The following is a 22,947-nucleotide window of genomic DNA, read 5'->3' on the forward strand; positions in this document are numbered from 1 at the left end:
TTCAATACCACTTGCTGCACTGTACTGCTTCACAATTGTGTCCACACACCAACACGTGGTCTCCAAGGTTACTCATGGTTACTGGGCCTGACAACGCACATTTCCCACACTGGCAGGTCGCAGATGCTGACGCCATCGACGAGCCCGCAACCGAGTGAGCAGGAAGCCCTGGAGGACTGCATCGTCTGCTCGGACATGAAGCGCGACACCCTGTTCGATCCGTGCGGCCATATTGCCACCTGCGCTCTGTGTGCTCCGCGCGTCAAGAAGTGCCTGCTTTGCAAGGAGCCTGTGCTTGCACGCACAAAGGTCAGATTCAGCGAGAGGCATGCTCGCGCCACTCACATCACTTGTATCATAGTAAAGCTGTACGACTGAGCATCTTTACTGCATGATAGCCTCAGCATAACAGACGCAGGATAACAACACGACATGCACGTGTAATAGGATTACATGTAGCCTTATCACTGTAAGTAGTGTACATACATGCCAATGTTTAGAAATGCCAACATTCTTAAAGAATACCTGCAAACCTGTGAACTTTACGATTCGCGAAATCCTGGGACAAGCTACTGAGGGGGGGGGGGGGGGGGCACAGAAGGCACTTCTTTTTTTTAGGCTTCCGTGAGCTCGCATGTTTTCAGGGATGCGTACACAGTTGAGTAATGAGGATTTAAGTTGAACCTGACATACTTTTACAACATTGTAAGAAAACATTGCTGCTCTGTGAACAGAGCTCCTGTGAACATGTGAGCCAAATACTATTGCACTGCGTTCAGCAGGGAATTTGCAATCTCGTGTCAAAAGCAGTGAAACATCGCTTGCCCTCTCTTCCGCAATGCCGTCATACAGCGTCATTGCATGCAGTTGGACCTACAACAACTATTCACTGATTTTCGTGACCACGAGAACATTCTCAGTAATACTATTGTTGCTCATTTGCATTAAGTAAACAAAAAATACATTGTCTGCCACCTCAAAAAGACAGAAAAACCATTTCATGTTTTCACTGCCAGTCTAAACACGACAGTAGTGTGTTGCTTGTGTGAAGCAGGTATGTATCCCCCTTTTGATCATTCTGCCATTAGAACTAATTTAGAAGACTTGAAACGGAAGGTGCAGAAACTGACAGGCAAACATTTTAACATACAAAATTATTTGTTCGTAAAATTTGATGCAACATTCGTAAAATCGTAAAACGGGCTGAAATTCGTAAACATAAGAAAATTTTCAGTAGAGTTGGCCAGTATGCTTAAAGGAAGACATGATGTGCTTGCTCGCTTGTCAGCTGAGAGAAGCATGAAGAAGTACCCGCCATGGTTGCTCAGTGGCTATGGTGTTAGGCTGCTGAGCACGAGGTCACAGGATAAAATCCCGGGCACAGCGGCCATATTTCGGTGGGGGCGAAATGCGAAAACACTCATGTACTTAGATTTAGGTGCACGTTAAAGAACCCCAAAAGGTCGAAATTTTTGGAGTTCTCCTTACGGCGTGCCTCATAATCAGAAAGTGGTTTTGGCACGTAAAACCCCATAATTTAATTTTTTTTTTTTTAAGCATGAAGGACACAAAAGGAGAAAGGTGTATCAGTGTAGCATTGGTTACAGAGAGCTGTCATATCATGCACCTTTATGAATCCTCATTTGCTTTTGTGCAATCATATCTGGATGTAATGAACACAGGCAGTACAACAAATTACTTATCAGATATAACAAATTAAATCTAAAAGGTTTCTCGGTGAATGGTTAGCCGTATGGGTCGTCACGTTTCGCGAGATGCGCAGCTTATTGGGCTCCGAGTCAACTTGTCTTTGGAACCCGGTGGTGTCAGTGGTACTGCGAAGCGTTTCCGTGTCACAATCGATAGGTAGCATTCAGGCGGAGCAATTGCCGGCAACTTTTGCAAGGCAAGGTCCACCTTCCGCAAGCAACGCACCTCCGCCTCCTCGTCCTCCTCCTCCTCACCAACATCAGCTTGTAACAAATAGAGAGAGAGAAATAAGATGGGAGAGGCAGGGAGGTTAACCAGAAGAGCTTCTCGTTTGCTACCCTGCCCTGAGGAAGGGTAATGGGGCAAAGGATGGCAAAAAAGGATAGCAGAGAAATAACGCTAACAGGCAATAAATAAATAAACGGAGGAGGTGGGAAACGTCTGGGAGAACTACAGTCTCTCTGATAAGCCAGTAGGGATGTGCCACTCTTCAATTAACCTCTTTGACGCCAACTTGGGTGACTAGTTACATGCCACTGAGTATGCGCTGCTCTACAGTGACAAAAAACCTTTAAATTTTTAATGTCCTGCTTTAAAGTGTTTTACTTTTTTTTGCTCAACTCAGTGGCTGAATTGGCACATGGTCGTATGACACAGGCAGAGTTTGAATTACCGATGGCATGCTTTAAGGTGTTAAAAATTTTTGTTGTCCTTATATGTTAAGTCTGTGGGGCCAGCAACAGTACCCCGAGGCTCTCTGAATGATTGAGCATTTACAAATTATCTGTGTCCAAATTATTGATTGGCAGCTGTATTTATTCTTTGCAGCAAGAATGTCAGATACTCAGCAAGAAAAAGCTGAAAGGGTAAATTCTGTGCATATATGCAAACATTGGTCAGTGGGGTGGCTAGGCTGATTCACAGTTACCAATTCACAGTTACCAAGCTAACCTGCTAATCCCATGCAAGCACATGAATCACATGGCTGCATATTGACATTGGTGCAAGGTGTGATTGCAATTTAGCATTGCTCACAAGCCAGGTATCGGAACAGCAAGTCACTGAAGGTCCATCAAACTGACAGGGACACCCTTTCCAAGCCTGTTGGAAGCATAATGCTTGTGTTCTTAAATTATAGACTTGATCACAGTGCTTTGTTAATTTTTGCCAATATCTGCAAATACACTCGTAAAGAATATTTGATATAACAGCAATATTTTCATGTAAGATGGGATTTCGTTATAACAGGGCTCAACATATATTCATCCTGAACCTTCAGCTAAGATATAGTTTGTTTCTTTCCTTGGACTGCCATTTCATGTGGAACCTAAACATCTGTATTGACTCTGAAACAGTTGCAAAAAGCACATAGTGTTATCATTATCCTTACATATTTTCTACATTGCGCTGAAGCTGTCTTATTGTAAAGCCTGCACCGTCTTATTGTTGAGAGGGTTCCAGGAATATTTTTTGGCGGCAGTTTTGATACAGTTCGTATCGACAAAGTATGGGTGTTCTGGTTGCTATAGAAACAAAGTTCAGGTATTGGAGCCAACATATGATACAGGAACATGTTTTGAATACTACAGTGAAGAGTATATATGTGTATAAAGTTACAATGTAGCGAAGTGCTCGATAAGATATTTTTGCGCAAGACACCAGGTACAACAAATGAGTACAACCTTTGCCTATACAGCTTCACAGTCTTTTTTGCATATGAGTTCCCTAGAATTGCATAGATCCCCAGACTCTCCTTGATAGATCTTTCCATCAAGGAAAGCCTTTCAGGCTCTGTAAGCACACAATATGGAGCTTCTGTGACTCTTCTAAACCAAGTCGAAGTGCTGTCATCTTAATAGAATATAAACCTCATTTGGTAGGGCAAATTTTTCTGTATCGGTAACTCAGTGTCACATAATTCAGTTATTTTTTTTTTTTTGCCTCGGTTGTCTCATGGCACAATGTCGGAATGATATTAAATAGAAGCATGGAAGCTGTTCCATGCAGGTTGCTGCAGAAGCGACTTATAAAATGCATTGTCCATGAGCCATCATTTGTAGTCTTCATGTTGGCCACTTCTAAACTTTACACCCCCCTACCCCCCACCACTTTCTCTGACTGCACTTGTGCCAGGATACCTGTCTTCGATTTCAGTGCATCAGAGCCCACCAGTTGACACAAAAGCATGAGCCTATTTTGTGTGAGCCAATGGGCTTACTTTTCAATGTCACCAACCTAACATAAATTACATAAATCTTTCAAGCACCAATTATTTCTGCTGATTGAAAATTTAGTCTCACCACATTTCTTGCATATTGAAAACCGTGAAAAGCATACAGGTGCACAATGGATTAAGCATTTTCATTCTCCAGTGAGTTTTGTAAATTATACTCAATGTGGACTCCACGCAAAAACTCTCTACAGAAATGTCAGATATGCGAACACAACCTATATTATTTCATGCATACTAGGAAAGCACTTATTTAGTCAACTGACAAATATGCCTGCTGTAAAACATTGTCAAACACAATGAAACGTGTGAACACATCACATGACACCATAGTCACACTGAGAACAAACATCCACTTTTATTCAAACACTTCATACATATTGCTCAAACTTGCCTCACAGGTTTAATCGGAAGTGCTTTAAGATGTGTGCTACATCATTTAGGTGTCATTTTTCTCATCACTGCCATTGCTTTTGATGCACTACTTTCATGTGTACCATTGTGCACACAGCATCTGAAGAGGATAAATCTTGTTTGCAGGTAGAGGAATGCGTCGTCTGCTCAGACAAGAAGGCATCAGTACTCTTCAAGCCTTGTAGTCACATGTGTGCCTGTGAAGGTAAGTACAACATGAAGATGTTGAGTGCACATTTCACACATCTCAACTGCCTTTGTCAGTGTCCTGAAATTTCAACGTCTGGATGCCAAGTGTATATCACGGTACTAAAAATTGAAGTGACATAGGGACGCACTTTCTTATGCATTTTTGGCATTCAGCAGCACAACCCATTACAAACGTATTTGTTTTCATGCTTGCTTTTAATGCATAAAGACTAACATCTTGATTTCACTCAATGGGACGTTGTTGCGATATCCTGATTCTCTAGTAGATTATTAGGTACAGTTTTACAGCGAAGCTGTTAAGGAGAGTTTCGCAGCTGTTTCCGTGTAGTGGCAGGTGATGACACGCTCGGTATCAATCACAAATGCTTTAGAAATTTTTTGCTTTAAGACATAATCATTAATTATTATAAAATAAAGTTTACCTTGTGCACCACTCACATGAACAGACACCACCTTCAGTGCACATTTTTTTAGCCAGTAGTCCGTAAATTTTGATTCTCACGTCGTGTTTTACCTGCTCCATGTTGAAGGTCAGCTAGGAGTTTGTACAGCCGTGGTCGTAAATTAAAAGGCGCCGACCTCGAAGGGGCTGTATGATCAGGGCGTTGATGCAAATGCACAAGTGGCGCCGGCAATAAATCATCAATAAGAACAGCCAGCAAATAGATGCCCAGCACTGTGGGGGTTGTGAGCGCTCACTAACACATCTTCGCTGTCTTTTGATGTATCATTTGCTCAGGTCAGCGTACATGTGTTTAGGATTTTGAAGCAAAGCTTTTTTTGCCCCTTTCTCCTCACTTTGTATGCATGCTTGTGGCTACTTTCCTGCCCATTATACAAGTTAATTGGACCAATAGGCATGTGTCGCTGGGAATGTGAGTGCTCTTGGCCATTCCCCCAGAATGAATGTGTGCCACTGATATGATCACTGCATGGGCAAGCAGAACAAGAGGAAAGAAGCAATGACGTTAAAGAGACGTCAACCACACTCCAACAGCCAAATGATCACTGGTTTCTTTGCAACAGTTAGCCACTGTGTGGCACTTTATTCACTTAATCAGTGCCCTCATTGGCACGGGCATCAAAGGCGGAGTGGTGGAGTTGGTGCCATTTGAAGCGGCTTGACGATTCTGAACGACAAACATTTGTACAGCAGTCAAAGAAGTCGCCTAGGATTGTGTTGCTATTTCACACGTTAATGACAAACGCTGTACACGTGGAGCCCACATCGTGCGCATAACAAATAGTAACTGTAGCCTTTACAACTTAGTGGCTTGACCTGGCTTGCACCATAGTTTGGGTGCAGTCAGTAAGCAAGCTTGTTCACACAAATTCTGAAGCAGGCGATATTGGCTACAGCAGTCACTGAAAAAGTCGCTGCGATCTCTAAAAATAGTTTGTTACTTGTCAATCTTTGCTGTTACAAGTTACTGCTATTTGTTGGCTGCATCTAAATGCAGGTCATTGTTAATGAAGGGTGTGGGACACCACAAAAGATGTGCGCTAAAGCCAAGCTTTAGAATAGCAATACATGTTATGCCCCCCCCCCCCCCTTCTTGCTGTTGCGTCACGAGATTTTAAATTTTGATGTTCACAGGTTGGCAAGTATTAATCTTTTATTTATAATCAAGCATATAAAATATATCAACAGTCTGTAAATATTTTTTACCTGTTTAGCATACAAGATCGCCTTGCTACAAAATATAGTAGAACCTCGTTCATATGTTCCCGCTACATACGTTTTCCTGGCACCAACGTTTGCTATCAAGAACTTAAAAAATGACCCAATAGAGCTACACTCATTTTTTACCGGGTCATATGTTCTCGGAAAACGCGACTTTTTGGTACCAACGTTCAGTCGTCGCCAAACTGCGATCATATGATGCATTTTCCAGCTGCTAGATCCCATCTAAACAAGAAAATGCGTGATGCGGACGTGATTGAGAACAGAATATAGCTGCCCTATGCAGCAACTTCACTGCATACTCACCTGCCCATCTCGCATGAAAACGCCGGCACGCACTCAGTTTCTCGTTTCGGTACCAGCAAATCTTCTCTGCGGTCTTCGCACGTGGCATTCACTGCTATCACCACCAATCCTATTGCGATAAGCATCTTCGCCTATCTGTTTCACTGCGCATAGTGCGTAGTGCCATTGATAGCGTACTGCATGCTTTTAGTAGGCGAGAATCCAAGTATGCCATCATTCCTGCTGCAGGCGGCACAATGTGGGCATCCCATTTCCCTTCAGCAGCATCCGGCATTGCCCACTAGCCCAATATTGTTTTGGTTCCCCGTCGCCCTCTTAAAACACCATGCAATAGGAAAACAACAAAACGTATCTCGGGCCGCCGGAGCACCACCATCTTGACAGATGTCAGCATCTCATGCCGCAACGATTCGCACAATGTTTCACATTACATAGATATCAACAATAGTTGAGTCTGTCAAATTTTTTTAGTTACTTCGGATCGTACGCTTTCCCGGTCGGTACGGCTTTTCTTGCGGTTTTTTTCCAAAACGTATGAACGAGGTTCTACTGTATTTGTAGTTGGCAGTGTGAAACTTAGCTTATTTCCAATTTCTTTTAGGCCATTCATAATTTCTGAAAATTCATGCGGAAATTGCAGTAGCAGCTCGGCAAACTTGTCATTCATCAGCCAGTGCTTGTAACTGTCTATTGACATAATTTTATCTTGGAGGCTCCTAGGATTCTCTCTCGAGTAGCTCAATCTTTTCTGGGCTGAGGTACAATAGGTTGTGAATGTCCACCGCAGAAGCTAGAGGGGCACAGTTTGGATGATTCACTACGTCTTCAGGACTTGGAACTCAGGCCAAGATGGAAGGAAGGTGCACAGACCACCCCAGTGTGACAGATTATGTTGGCAAGCAGTTGCAGTAGCGTGTTCCTGAGTATTATAGCATGTAGTTAAAAGAGAACACCCCGGATCGATACATAAATGCTTCACATGACAGCAATCATTCTTTGTGGTCTTGTTTTTTTCTTCTCTTTTTTTTTTGTTACGACATAGCATAACTTCAGAATTAAATTAAGTATGTAAGCGTTTAGGCCCATTTCATGCAGATACTGCAAAAGCGACTTATAGAATGTGTTGTCCATAATACATCATTCATAGTCTTCAGGTTGGTCACATCTCATCTGCTGCACACTGCAACGAAAATTACTACCTCTTGTCTCAATTGCAGGTTGTGCTGCCCTGATGAAGAAATGCGTCCAGTGTCGTGCACAGATCGACAAGGTGGTTCCTTTCATCGTCTGCTGCGGAGGCACGGGTGAGAATAACTGGCAAACGCGACCCTGCAACCCATTTGCTTTATCTCCACTTTCACTGACTAATTTGCGCATTTCGTGAGACATCGATAGGGCAAAACATAAGCATCTTCTAAGGAACTCATCTGGCGGCAACCCTGCTAAACGTTTGTGCAGCATTCTGTGTGGTAACCAATTCTCTCTAGAACAAGCAGAAACTGCTCGGTCTCGTGACCAGTACTTAGCATGGAAAGTACTGTAAGCAGAAATGTGCACACATAATACATTATTTGATGTAACCTAAAATCCACAAGTTGTAATCTATGAAGTATTTATTTTGTAGAAAGCATCGCAGATCAAAAAACACTCCACTGCAAAGTGCGTCGAGTGAGACTGGTACGACCGTGCTACTTGCGTTTAACTTCAGCAACATGGCCTGCTTGGCATGAAATGAAGTCTAGTTGATGACTTAACAGCGGGAAGAAATGGCACAAACGCGTTTGGCATTGGCCTAGGGATTCCTGTATCCTTAGGCCAGTGTTAACGAAACACTCTTACCTTGCGTTGCACCCAGCCTATTATTTTGTCACAACGTGGCTGCCTGTCCTACCTGTGGCATCTTGCTGTGTTACAAGCTTTGTTTTAATGTATTGACAGTTATCAAAAAAATTTGGCTGAGAAGCCTGGGCAAATTGTTAAGGGGCTTGCCAATAGCAATGACTGGTTTTATTACTACACAGTGTTACAGTTGGTTGCAAATCCTTTTTTTTTTTCTGCTCTGTGTTAAGGTGATACCTTTAGCGCATATTTGCTGCTGGAGCAATGCATGACCAATCAAGAAACAACCCATGTTCTTGTTGGACATGTTTCTTGCTTCTGCATTCTTACAGGAAACAGTGTTTCTGTTCATGTTTTTTTTTTCTCTTTCCGTACAAATACTGAAGCAGGAAATGTGGACAGCAAAGAATGAAGGCGATGTCTTGCTCCTGTATTCATCTCTCTAGCAGTAAATATGTTCTTTGGAAAACACCTGCTAGGTCAAGGACGATTCATGATACAACATCCAGTGGGATCGGACGAGGACAGAGAGATAGAAGCAGACACGGGCAGCGCTGTGTGTGTGTCTGTTTTTATCTGGCTCCTCATCCGGTTGTGCTGCACATTGTATCACTAATCCCACCCGACTAGCCCTTCAACGTGTATTATCCAAGAAGAGTTATTCTGATGATTATGCTTTGCGTTTATTGAGGACTTGCCCATTTCCGGGCTTCTCATTCAAGCTACCAAGCTGCTCGACTTCGGTGCACAGGAGGCTTTCATCGGTCAAGACTTCGCGGTGGCGACAAAAAGCTGTCAGTTTTTATTTTCGTTTTTCTTTGCACAGGCTTTTCTCAGTGGTCTTCTGAGTGGTACAAAGCAATAACTGCTCTTGAAGACATTTGTACTAGAACATGACGTGTATTCAGTGGCCTTAACCCTTTATATCCCACATTCTTTTGCAAGAAAGTGTACAAAATATTACCGATATAGTTCTTTTTTCCGTCAAAATCTTGTGTTTTACATCCACATTTGAAAAATATATGTGAGATTCCTCCCTTATAATGACCCAAAATATCAATGAAACACCAATAGCCTGAAAATGAGACTTTCCTTTAGTACATGTGTAAGGTTCCAACATACCTAATTATTGAAACAGATGAAAATGAAAAGAATTGAAGGCACCGAAGTGCCCAAACGCAAATGCATGACACGAACTGAGTTGATGAGCACAACTCATCTCTGGCAAGCAAAGCAGAAAGGTGTGGTCTGGATGAGTGGTCTGGATAATGGTACAAACTGCTTGGACAAGTACAGCTTGGGGTAGGTAGTTAGCGGGTTAACTGCTTTCAGAGCTGTCATTATTGGTGCGTCATGTAGCACATTGAAAGCATGAGCGCTTGTTACAAATGCAAATTCACTCCTGGTCCATGCCCTGAAACAGCCACGACTCGCATCACTTGCTGCTTGTTGGTCGTGACGTGAGCATGGGTGGTTGCAGCATTGGCATCTGCATCTGTGATGCTGTTTTTAAAGAAGTACTGACTCATATTTTTGAGTTGCTAGAAACTATAACACAAAACTTCTTGCACATGGAGAGATGACAGTTAGCAAGCATAAATGGTGGGAATCATTTATATGGTATCTTAATTTTACACTAAAGCAAGTTTGTCCCGAATCCGGACCTACTGTCACAAGCATCATCGTGACCTTAGGACACAGCAAAATTTGCTGACATCATGTTGCATAAGGCTTCGTATGATACACTGTTGCTCGCAAAAATTAGAAGAGAGTGCTGTGTACGCTCGCGTGAGGCTGTAATAACAATTGCAGGAACCAAGCAAGTACGTGTGTCGTGACAGAGCCATCCCCTTGATAGCAAAACTGCAACTAATTCACAGAAACTAGTAATAGTGAACTTTTAGGACTCTCTGATACTTGCTGGTGTCTATTTTGGCACTTCGAGTCCTTGGACTTTCACTTAACACAAAAAATGGCAAGTCAAAAATGTCATGCAAGTACTCCTTTAAACAAAACATGCAGCACTGTTGTTATTACCATGAGCATCTGTGCTTAACTTCTGGGATATGAAGGCTTAAAGGGTTCCTAAATCACCGTGAGCTTAAAAGCAGGCAAGGGGTTTCTTTATTGCCTTCGCTGCCCTCCCCACATGCATTCTCTTCTCGGCATGTACTTCTTTAGGAGGAATACAGTAGAACCCGGTTATATAGAACCCGAAGGGTATCGCGAAATAGTTCAATATATCAATAATTCGATATATAAAATTAAAAATTTGATACAAAATTCTTCAGGGGAATTTTACAGCTGTTTGTTATACACAATAATTTGTTATATCAGGGTTCGATATACCCGGGTTGGACTGTAGGGACAGTGTGTCAGTACAAAACAACACCATCGACTTCTGCTTATCAGGACTCTGCCCTTTTCAGCTATACGCTGTACTTGCCACCCGTGCATGGCAAAACAAGCTATAGGAGGTGAAATCAGTTGGTCCACGAGACAGGCGAACGAGGCAACAAGTTAGGGAAAGGTGTGCTATCAGATGGATCAGAATTGATATCCCTCGTAGATGGACCAGTCAACAGCTTTTAACCCTAGTGACGACGCATTGCGAGCGTGACTTTGTTGGTGTCACCGCATGTGAAAAAGAGGCCAGAAAAGCTCGAGGGAGAGAGGAGCCCAAGACATTTCCTCTGAGTTATCAGAGGTGGTTTAGGGGCCCTATAACCAACAACATAACTTTCATAGAGTGGTCATTTCATGCTTTCCTTTCTGCAAATGCGAGTCATACAACACGAGGACATTCATAACTTATTGTAAATGAACACCTTGCCTGTTGCCACTAGCTATAATGTTTCTTTTTTGGATGCATGTTTGTTTTAGAGGATCATCAAAGAGCATCACTAGAGCAGTTTAGGCTGGTTAATAGGCATTACTTCAAAGCCACATGAAGGTTAAACTTTCTTTGTTTGAATTTTTGGCCAAAGTGTCAGTGCTGGTACGTGAGATAGGTGTTGCAGATTTCAAACTATGTCGTCGTATTTGGTTGTCTTGGCACAGTAAGGGTTCTCAAATTTTGCCAAGTTGAGTTTGTTCCTTCGAAATGCAGTGTGATCCGTATTTGGTGATAAACAGTTAACCAGACTTCGTTAGACGCTGTCAAAATTCGTGTTGTCATAGCAAGCTGGTGCAGTAACTTTAGACAGGCATCACCAGCTGTCTTTTGTTATTGCATATTTTATGACTTACCAAGCTTACCAAGCACCTGCTCACGAGTAGAATTGCCGTTTCGCTATTTTAGAGGCATACTTTACTAATCCAGACTGACTTAATAGTTAAATATTTTTACTTTGTATCCCTTTAACTACATTGTGAGAAGCTGCTCTCAATACCGCTGAGCGCAGTTCTTGTTGCGATACAGTGTAATACTAGAGTTTTTTCTGCCTTTCGTACAAATTGAAAATCTTGCCCTGTCTTGGGAGGTGCAAAGAAAATCTAGAGCAACCACTTCCCTGGCTTGATGATGTAAATTAATGAGGTATTTTTCCTTTTTCACAAGTTTATTTCATTTCGAACACTTCTCAGCAACATTTGATCTCTGCATCGCAGACCCGTATGATATAGTCCACTCTTTCAAGGCAACACTTAAATTGTGCTATTCACCTCAACACGATTCTAACATACCGTCACCTTCATCAGGAAAAAAAAGTGTGGCCGAGGTCTTTTTGTCTAAACAAAGGTTGTAATTAGTCTCGAAACACTGATTTCGTGTTTTCCTCAACAGTTGGCCACATTGTGGCTGCAGCGATAATTAGTGCGAGGCTAAATGTAAGGAAAGGATGATGTGCGAGAAAAAATAAAATGCATTCTCGTTGGTGTCCAGTGGGTGCTGAGGAGACCGAGACAAAGAAGAAAGTGGTGAACCTGCGTGGCCCCATGACCAAGTCTGACATCCCGCTCAACATCTCGAAGTTTCCCGTTGACAAGAATGACAACTGTAAGGAATCGTTCAATCTTTTTTTAAATCTTTAAATCTTTTAAATCTTTTCCCCATTAGCACTACAGGAGAGTGTACCGTATTTAGTTGTGTAGGACCCACGCCCCCTATTTTCAAGGTAAATAATAAGAAAAAAAAAGGAAAAAGTTTGGCAGCATGTTACACTCCCGTAACATGTGAAGTCGAAAGCCTGCTGCACACTAGGTAAAGCACCGTCTTGCATCGTCACATTGCTGATTTCAAAGGTCTGATTCTTTGACTCTTTTGATGCTTAGCTGCAGCTTCACGTGCTCATGTTGGGGGGGAGGGGGGGTGAGACTCGTGCCAACAACATTTCTCTTCGACCATTGCATCCTCTTAACAAGGGATTGAAATGTATGTTCTGTGTGTTGCATGGCTGATTTCAACGAATGTATGCACTGGTCGCTTCACTTTGCTGCACGGTTGTAGCCTCAGGCTTACAGGGGTATGAGCCATTGCATTTTTTGCTTGCTTATGGGAGTACGAACCATTGCTTACGGCGGCGTGAGCTATTAAAAGGTCACATTTAAAAACAAAAATTTATTGCTCTACTAGACGCTGTATTTCTGTACATTGTGTGCATGATTCCAATGAATGTATGCACTATACGCTTCACTTTGCTGAGTGGTTGTAACCTCTGAATTACAAGAGAGATGAGCCATTGCATTTTTTGCTTTCTTAGTGGGGTATGAGCTATTGCTGATGATGATAGTTTCATGCCATTGGACTGGACAAAGCATTTTTTTTTTCGGAGTCATCGGGGGTATAAACCACTTAAAGCTTTCACCGTAAAAACAATCTACCTCAAATGATTTGCCATAATACGTGCATTTGCACAACGACTGTCTTTGAGAGTCTGCTGATGAGGTAGTAGTAAGCTTCAGTGACGATGAGAGCCACATTCCATGTGGGAGTGTTGACACGTGAATCGGAACTTGATCAGTGGTGCATTATCTTGAATAAATGCATTTCGGTCACGTGTATCCAATATTTACATTATTCATACCTGCCAACTCTCCTGAATTTGTCGTAAAGTTTGCTAATTCAGGCTCATTCTACGATTTTCTTAATGTTGTGTCAGGTTTTATGAAAACTATAGTTGCTGTTTGCAAAAGTCTTTTCAGTGTGTCGAAGCTTGTAGCGAGCTAGGTTGAAGAAAAAAATGTTCATAGAAGAAATAAATCGCAAAGGTAGCTGCACCACCCTTTTGGGGCAATGCAAGACGCTAAACAGGGAGCCGCTTGCGTCGAGCAAGTTTCCTCAGACCGCTTCCCGAACCAGGCTAAATCGGCAAAAGCAAAGTTGCTGATTATGTCACTGTGATCTTAAAAACAATTGTATTGCTTCTAAGTCTCTGCTGTGCCTAGCCTGATGCCCGTATGTGCTGTGTCTAAACATAAATAATCATACATAAAGAGTGTGTATATTGCAGAGAAGGTGTTTGCTAAAGGGAAAACATTAACAAAAATGTGTGCTGCTCCCATCCCCTCTGCCCTCACCCTTTGTCATGTCTGTTAGTATTTTCGCTCATTTTAACATTCACAGGTTGGCAGGTATGAATAATTTAAGACATCATGGCAGTGAAAAGCTACATTATTTTTCGTCTTTCAGTGTACTTCATCTCCCAGTGGTCTCTCAAGTTTCATTGGGCTGATCCCAAATGATGCAAAGCTTTCTTTATATTACGGACTGTCATCAGGAGCAAACATTTCAGAGTAATGTCACTAATTGGGTGAAGCCAGTGAATGATGCATCCTGATTCAGGGATCCAGTCTGACTTCGCTGCCTTTAACGTCATTCGATTCACCAACAGAGCTAAACAAGAAGCAAGCAGTTGGTAGAGGTGAAATAATCGATAAGTCAAAGCACAGTTACATTGATTAACAATATGAAAAGTTAGAGACTGCAGCAGAATTGTGGTAAATCAAGATTGCTTGAACAGAATTTCCTTTAAAATCAGACAGCTGCTTCTAGACTGGTTAGTTTTGTATCTCGGCAATTCTAAAAAAAAAAAAAACTGTAATTAATGCGAACCAAAATTTTCACATCATTTTTATAAACTGAACCAAAGAAGATGCTGCAAAACTTCAACAAGCAAAATTTGTAATGGAAGTGCTACGGGGCTTCTCACAGGAAGCTAAAATTTCTTTGTACAAGACCCTCCTTTTATGGAGAATGCCATCCTAAGAAAGAAGAAAAAGTGGTGGCAAGCACTCAAGCAAGCATTGGTGGATACATTTTTAATGCATAACAGGTAGTGGTTTTAAAATAAATTCTGTCAATGCTATGCCAAAGTACCTTGTAATTTTCTCCGTTTTTGTATAAAAAATAGTGCTTCACTCACTTCCTAATGCTTGACATTGCCGAAAGCAGTGTTAATGCGTCATACAGTGCCCGAACTCTGTATTTCTTTCTCAATAGGCAAAACTCCTGTTAAATGTGACATATTCCTCCAGTGTCTCTAGGTTCTGTGTAGCGATACTCTACTGTAATGTACTGTATTGTTACAGTTATGTAACACCTTCCATAAACTGGGCCCTGGTTTGCGGGCTCTTTCTGAATTTTTTTTCATTAGTCTGTTGATAACGAACGGCTTTTCTGCACAGCGCACTCTGCTTCTATTCGTCCTGGTGGGCCTGGGCCACTGATGAACAACGGCGCACACGACAACACGGTCCACGACTTTCAAAAGTTGCAGCAGCAGCTGCAGGACATTAAAGAACAGGTGCAGAGCCAGAAGTCGTTTTTCTCAGATATTGTTTTTAAATGTTGCCTAGCATACCTATGGGCCAACGCAATTTAAAGTTTTGTACTTACAAGATTTACCTATACTTTCTATTACAGCAAATTGTAGTGCATTACATCTGTATTTGAAAACTACAATACATTTGAGGTTTGTCTCCTATAATGACCCAAAATATTGTCACATTATAGCGATGGTGAAGAACCACACAGTACCCAAAACTGTGAGTTTCAATTTGACGCTCTATTTTGTTAACATGTGCCCAGGGAATCAAGTGCCACTCGGAGCACAACGGTAGTGGCAAGTCCACTCATCACTTGTCAAAATCTGATCTACGGGTCGAGTGCATCGGTGATTCATGCCTAACTCATTGTACAGTCCAGTGTAATCGCTGGTGATGTGTAAATATCATTGAAAGACATCTGACCCGAAGTGAAGAGTTTCCCTCGGCACGTGTCTAAGATTTGAACGTAATAGTCTAAGCAGATGATAATGAAAAGAATCAAAACCATCAAAGACTGTATTTAAGTGCCAGAACTCAGAAACACGACACAAACCGAGTTGGCGAGTACAGCTCATCTCTAGCAAGCAGAAGCTGTGGCCTGGACGAGTACAGCTCGTGCCAATTCACTAAATCCGTTTATACTGCTAAAGTATTCTTTTAAATCTCTGTTGTCGTTAATTTGGAGGTAATACGTTCACTACTAAAAGAGAAGATAAAAGTCGGAGTTTCGTTTTTGTAATGTCATGCTAAAACCCTAGCCCCGGCATGTCAAGGTAACATCACAAGCTTCCAAGTATTTTGTTGTATTTGGGCTGTTGTGGCTTCGCGCTAGTTATCGAAACTTGCTAGGTTCAGTTCTTGGCTCTCTCAGAAACACAGTGCAATCCATCTTTACTGACAAAACATTAACTAGGCTTGATCTGTTAGTGAGCTCACATTCCAAGAACTTTCAAAATTTGGAGAACTTTAGTCCTTTACCTCCCCTAAACGAGCTAAGCACATCCACACGTTTTGCAAGCCGTCTACGAAGGACAAGATGGGCTAATCGATGGTAGAAAAGGCCAGTTTACCTCGCTGAAGACAACCACAGTGCGTCCATGTGCCTGGTTCTGTTTTTCGGTCACAGATGGCAGGGGGGGCGGGGGGAATTTTGAAATATCAGTGGAAGCATTTTTTTAAAGTTGGCAACAAGTCGGTGATGACAACAATCGTCATCATCGTCAGGCAGCACGCTAACTGAGGCCACACTAAATGAGACCACGCTTACTTTGGCCTTCCTAGATGAATTAATATAATCCCACATGGTAGTCAGCTGCATCACAACTCTCACAGGGCATGGAAGTCATGTTTGGAGAGCTCGCATTGTTTTCCCCCCACCTTCCCCGCTGAAAAAGCCACTTCAGGCAGTGCAGCAAAGGCAAAAGCCAACTTTCTACAGCATCCAAAAAATTATGTGTGTTCTCCAAATAAATGTAATTCCAAATGTAGTTTCTGCACTTACTTAATGTGCGGATTCCATCAAGCATATTTTTAATCGGTATTTTAGGCACGGTTCTTTGAAAATAATTGGCTAGGTAAAAGGTCAACTGGGCCATGGCAGCTCATCAGCTGTTGCGTTTCGCTGCCAAGCTCATGGTCGTCGGTTCAACTTCTAGTTGTGGCAGCTGCATTTCAGTGGTGATGAACATGCTTCAGAGTGCACGTTAAAGAAGCTCGTGTGGTCAAAATTAATCTGGAGCTCTCCACTACAGTGTTCCTCATAACCCACTGAGCAGCATCGGTGTGTTAAAGGACACTTGAGAGAGGAATTATATAAGTTGTATCAGTAAGGCTTACCCACTGCAATACCGAGAAAGCAACTCTTGCTGTGAGAAGAGTCTTGTGAAAGCCAGAAAAAATGCGAAAGACGGGTGCCGACGCCAATTCGCAAGTTCCTGCATGAGCTTGCCATGTCATTGACAAGATTGACATTGTCAATCTTGACAGAATCTGCTCAGGCCTAGTTAACTATTTATCCGTTTAGATAGACTGCACTAAATACTAAACTACTATACTGTATACCAAAGGAGCCAAAGCCCTTGCTAGTTTTGAAAACGTTTACCAAGTCAGAACGACCCAAATACAATAGAATGTTTGGGGATCCGTGATGTCACTCTGATGTACTGAGTGGTCCACTGTTAAAGGAAACACTTGAATGCAGAGTAAGTCTGAATTTTCCTCTCTAGCAAGAGTAGAATCACCTAGATTTGCAGATAACTTGTGGTTGGTAGCTCCAACTCCTTTCGGCATACCTGTGCACTGGATTGCCATTGCTTCCGTAACCACTTACAGCTAGGGTGCCAGAAAAGTGAGAGCCACACATTTGAGTGCTCCCTCTAACAGTGGACCGCACTGTACAGGGCTGGAGTTTCAACACAAAAATTGAACTTTCACGTTTATTTTCTCTTCCAGTAACCAACCTATTACCGTGAAATTCACAAAAATAAGAGCATCGATAGAATACATTATCATTCCGAGCAGTCTTAGTTTCTCTTTGATGTCCCTTTACACCCGTAATTTAATTTAACTAGTGGGAGGCTTTCTTTTGAGCAAGGTCTGTTAGAAAAGTGAGAATAACCCCCGAATTACCTTTCTCCCCCCTTTCAGACCATGTGCCCAGTCTGCCTGGATCGACTCAAAAACATGATCTTCCTGTGCGGTCATGGCACTTGCCAGATGTGCGGTGACCGTATGTCCGAGTGCCCCATCTGCCGCAAGGCAGTCGAGAAGCGCATCCTGCTCTATTGACTGTTTGTTCTATGGCACATTAGAGCATGGTTCTCAGAGTCGCTGGTACGATCTGCGGTCCTCTTAGTCACAACCGTGTAGCTAGTTGCGCCCTTTTCGGGTGGAGACAACACTTTGACGTCATTGAGACTTAGCGCTTGCATTGATGCTGTGCCCCCCCCCCCCCCATTTGTCCTTTTTTTTTTTCATATGCTAACATATATGCATGCCCATATTTCCGTAATTTTTCACTCCTTTTACCTTTTGACATGTTTTTTTGCTTAAGCGTATCACTTTCCTTATAGTCAGCTGTGTCTCTTTTGTTGCATTTAGTCTCCAGTTATGCCACCCACCCTGTTGTGTTTGATTGAACTATAACTTTTCAGCTATTTGTCAAGGACAGTTAGTTGCCAAATGTCATTTGTTGAAGTCCGTAGAATGCAGTCTCTGAAAAACTAGGATATCATCCCTGAATTTACAGAGAACTCCATTTAAACATAAGAAGTCATCTTTGCTATCAAAATAATCAGGCGAGAAACAAAGGCCAGATGGGATAAATTTCTGGCTTGTAGTAGTTACGCATCTCGTGCTAGCACTTCGCGGGCTCGTGACGCTCTGTTGCATTTTTAATTGCCATCAAATTTTCCTAATACTTCCTGTTCAATGCCATATTCAGTTGTGTGTACTCGCAAATATTTTCTTTTCGTGAGCTTCTGTGTAGCTTTCTTTACTGGATACTATTTAGCATGAAAATAAAATGCTCACAAGAGCTTTTATTTTCTTGTCATGATGTGTGTCTTTTTGTTTGTTTCTTTTTTCAATATTTCTTAAAACGTTACTTGTGCAGTTTTGAAAGCCACATAAATTTTAGACTAGTCCGCAATATTACTTGGCCACCGCACGAATTGACTCTTCGTGCAAAAAATCGAGCAAGTTGAGAATGTGTGCTGGTTCCATTAATGTTTCCTTTTTTTTTTCAAATTGCCACTCACTCTTGCTTCAGCACTTATTAATAAGATTGTCATAACGATTGCTTCCTGCATAGTTCATTCATATACTGTGCTCACTGAGCAGCTGGAAACTTTGTTAGAACAAAGGCAGACTGAGTGTGCTCGGTATTCCTGCGATTCTGTTGCTGTCATTGTAGTGTGTGCCCCACCATTGTCACTGTAGTAGCTTTGTTCAAAGTGCATTGAACTGTCCTACCCTCTGCAAGGAAGTTCACGATGAACACCAATGTGCACACTTGCATTTAATCTTCACCTGCTCTGTGAAAGTTCTTTCTTTCTAGCTAAGTAAATATCGTAAATGACCACAGGAATTAGTAGGCGGTGGTGTTAGGTCTTCTTCATTGTGTTACATGCAGCTGTACATTCAGAATGGTTAATTGTTTGTTGGATTGAAAACTTATGTGCTGGTATCCTTACGGCTTGTGTGCTCTGTAAGTTATTGATGGTAGTTTTTACCAGTGGGTTCGGCTCACAGACAAAGAGCATGTACCATCTGGCCTTGAGGATTGGCTGCCAATAACTGCCACTAAACTACTACGCATCGCCGCGAAATCTTGAGCCAGTTCACATTACAAGAACTTTTGCTTGAGAGTATCTGAAACATGTTGTAATCGCAACTCCGGTGTGATAGTGTATTGTCATTGAATCATTGAATGTCCATGTAATGGGAAGCTGCGTGGTATTATTTCAGTCAAGTCACAATGTTCTACAATAGGCTATATATAGTGCTGTATACTGTCGTGATAGCTGGTCCTACAAAGCGCTGTAACTCTTGAAAAATATTCCTTGATCGTACAATTGATTGTTTGTTGTTTGCGTGTGCTGTGACGTGAAATCTGAATGACTGCACTGTCAATGTTTTACTGGATTGACATGTATGCCCTTGTCACCAGGCAGAAAGGGTGAGTTGCAGGCTGTTATGTGACCTGTTGGCTTAGCACTTTTATGTGCATTTACTTCTGTCAACTGCTACTGTCCTAGCATAGGGCTTAGCTTTTTTTGCATGTCAACTAAACACGGAGCTAAATGTGATGAAATATTGTGTGTCCTTGTGTCTGCGCAAAAGTTGTTGATGGCTCGCTCTCTGTGCAGTTTTGTTTCACTATATGGTTGCACTTAATATCCAGCCAAGCCAGTCTATATAAGACATTAATCAGCTCTGCTTTCTTCAATGCCATAATTTTTAGTATCACAGGGTGTGTAGAATTTTTATCTAGAAGACGGACAAATGATCCAACCAAGAGGAAGCTTCAGTGATGGATGACAAAGACTGGAATTGATCAACAGTGAACAAAGGAGGCTGAGGCCTCGCTTATTCACCCAGTACTGATCAGTTCACTGGCGGATGGACTTACAAGGAGATAGTCACCTTATTTTACCAACTATGATCTGTACCTAGTGACAGTCTGCAGGTCAACTTTGTGCTTAATATAGAAAGTTATTCCTTAGTCTGCTCCCACTGCAACCTCTGCAAAGGTAGTGATAGACCAAAAATAAGTTGTTTTCTGATTGTCTGCAGTGAATATAACGAGTCTTGCAATTATACAGTCGATTTTGTTGTGTAATTCAGCACGGTAAAAGGCTGCAGGGGCAGTGGTGCCTAGTTTTTTTCAAGTGTGCCTATGGTCGTAAAGGTATTAAATGATAATCCACGCCAATGTGTAGCCTACAACATGTGAAATTTCAACTTTCCAACATGTATTGTCTGCAGGCTGTATTCCAGAAAATGTGGTATTCTAGTGTCAAGCCTATGAACATAGTATTGTGGTTTATACATAATGTTTTACACAAAAGCCACCAGAGGGCACTCTTGTGCTAATAAACTTGCCAAGATCAGCGAATTTACCAGTGTGATGGCTCAGCCAGTGTGAGGTATGGTTGTATACAGAACTCAAAATAAGACTGGCTTGATGTGTGCCTATAGCTTTTTAAGTAAGCCTATCATAGCAGAATTTTATGTCAAAATAATCAGTAACTTAGTCCAGCCACTTAGTGCTACTGCTATCTCTCTGTTCACAGTGCTTCAAATGAAGAGAGTTGGTGTTAGTAAGATGGGCTCTTGCTGTTAAAATATTAGCCAGCTTTAGAATTGCATGTGCTTTAGACAGCCGTCTTTTGTCTATGAGGATAGCAATAGGGGCTTGTCGCTATTACAAAATAAGTCTTTTGTCTAGTGCATTGAAATTTTATTGGTTTTAAAGCTTTACCACAATGGGTGTAAAGCAACACTACAATGTTAATACACGACATGGTTGAAGCAAACAAAAGGGCTCTTACGGACGTAGGCACAGGTACTTTGCTGGCTAAGTAAATAAATATCCCTCTATCACCTTGTTTTTCAAGGTGATTGATCTTTTTTGAACACTAGATGGCACTCACGTGGTGTTTGTGTGAAACTCCGTAGTTGTTCGCTAATCAAGCAGCTCACCTTCTAGCCACTTACGTTGTCTAGCCCAGTATGAGTACTAGCCAGATGGCCACTTCGCAATTGTCATTTTTTTTTAGCTGTCTTACTGCCATGAATCTTGCAATCCCGCCTTTGAATGAAACAGACGCCGTAAGTGCATTTGCAGTATATTGAACCGGTGAAGGTTCACTCTCAATGGTGAGGACTTTAGAGTTATTGGCAACTAATTGTTGAAGATGAACATGTCCTGCACAGTAAACAGTTGTCAATTGACTTTAAAGGAAAAACATAGTGCTCCCTTTCTCATTATGTTTGCACTAACCGTACCATCAATGAATCGTTGAGTGTACCGCATATACCACCATTGTACCACCATTGTTTTGTGCCTTAAGCTACAGTCCACTGAGTGAGAGAGCAACGATGTGCTTACTAGCGTGAGAGAAAGACTGGTTGACTGTAGTGTGCTTGGTAACATGAATGAAGGCTTGGTTAACTAACAGTTGTTTGGGGCTTCTATGACTGCGCACTTCAGGTCTGGCTGCCATGGCTGATCCAAGTGCGACTTTGTGTGTTTATCACTGGAAAGTTTGCAAGAAGTAAATGCCAATGTTTTGATAATGTCCTTCAAGCTGTGCTTTTGCATTTTGCTTCTCCTGTTTACCAGGAGTGCAAATGTCCTCATCCTTATTCAAAACCTTTGCATGTTTACTTGATTTAGTTTTGCCCAGAGTAGCTCAGTTCAGCCTTGTTTTTACGTTTCTCAAGATCCAAATTACTGCACTGCCTTGTAGCGGCACTTTCAGCTCTTATTTATATTGTGTTGTTTGTAGAGCATAATAAAAAATGGTGCAAACCGACGTCTCGTTGTTCAATGAGTACCTCGGCATGCTTATTCAGAATAGCCCTGAACACTCTCTTCTTCACACATTCCAACTCATACAGACATCCGACCTTCCCTTCCCCCTACACACCTGGGAGAGCTGAACTGCTCCAGCACAGGAAGTACGTCCGAAACTGTACAGACGGACTTAGCCTGTCCATAAACTTTCAGTCAAGCCTTGATATAACAGACGCGTATCTACAAAGCAAATATAAAATTTGCCCATTTCTTGCCAGTATCCCAATGGCATCATTGACCTCCACTGGATATCCTCTAGACATCCACTGCCAGGATGTGGATATCCTAGGTATGTGTCGAGCAAATCCTGCAGGCATCCCTCGTACAATCGTTTGGCCACACTTTCCATGTGCTGCTGACATCCCTTGCATGTCTGCCAGGGACATACTGCGTACATTTTACAAACATATGCCAGGACCTTTTGCACACTGTTTGTTATGATGTATATTCCATGTGTAGCACATGCTGTGTGACAGATGCAGCTGGCCAAGCATCAAGGTCACATAGGTTGCGTGCACACGTTGCACATGCGGAAGTGCAGTATACTCTTCATTCTTGTCAGCCTTACGTCAGCTCAAGTGGCTTATTGAACTAACTGATGTTTTCAAAGCAAATTGCATCTGAAAATTTGCAATGTGCAATGTAAACATAAGCTACAGACATGATAGCTTCGGCTTGTAATTCGAACATACAAGGAAGCTCGACGAC

The 22,947-nt window shown here is 42.0% G+C and overlaps 1 protein-coding gene across 2 annotated transcripts in view; it reads left to right on the forward strand.

Annotated features, from left to right (window-relative positions):
* mib1 (mind bomb 1) overlaps window positions 1–22,198 on the forward strand; it is a 638,149-nt gene extending 615,951 nt beyond the window's left edge. The window contains exons 17-23 of one of the 2 annotated variants that reach the window (XM_070540424.1): window positions 117–309; window positions 4,481–4,559; window positions 7,772–7,858; window positions 9,116–9,187; window positions 12,277–12,390; window positions 15,018–15,136; window positions 17,805–22,198. In XM_070540424.1, the coding sequence (XP_070396525.1) occupies window positions 117–309; window positions 4,481–4,559; window positions 7,772–7,858; window positions 9,116–9,187; window positions 12,277–12,390; window positions 15,018–15,136; window positions 17,805–17,945 (805 nt within the window). In that variant the 3' untranslated portion in view covers window positions 17,946–22,198. The remainder of the gene's footprint in view (window positions 1–116; window positions 310–4,480; window positions 4,560–7,771; window positions 7,859–9,115; window positions 9,188–12,276; window positions 12,391–15,017; window positions 15,137–17,804) is intronic. The other variant, XM_070540425.1, reaches the window with a different exon arrangement.
* Window positions 22,199–22,947: the final 749 nt, after the last annotated feature.

Source organism: Dermacentor albipictus, chromosome 6 (genome assembly GCF_038994185.2).
Source record: "Dermacentor albipictus isolate Rhodes 1998 colony chromosome 6, USDA_Dalb.pri_finalv2, whole genome shotgun sequence".
Taxonomy (NCBI): Eukaryota; Metazoa; Arthropoda; class Arachnida; order Ixodida; family Ixodidae; genus Dermacentor; species Dermacentor albipictus.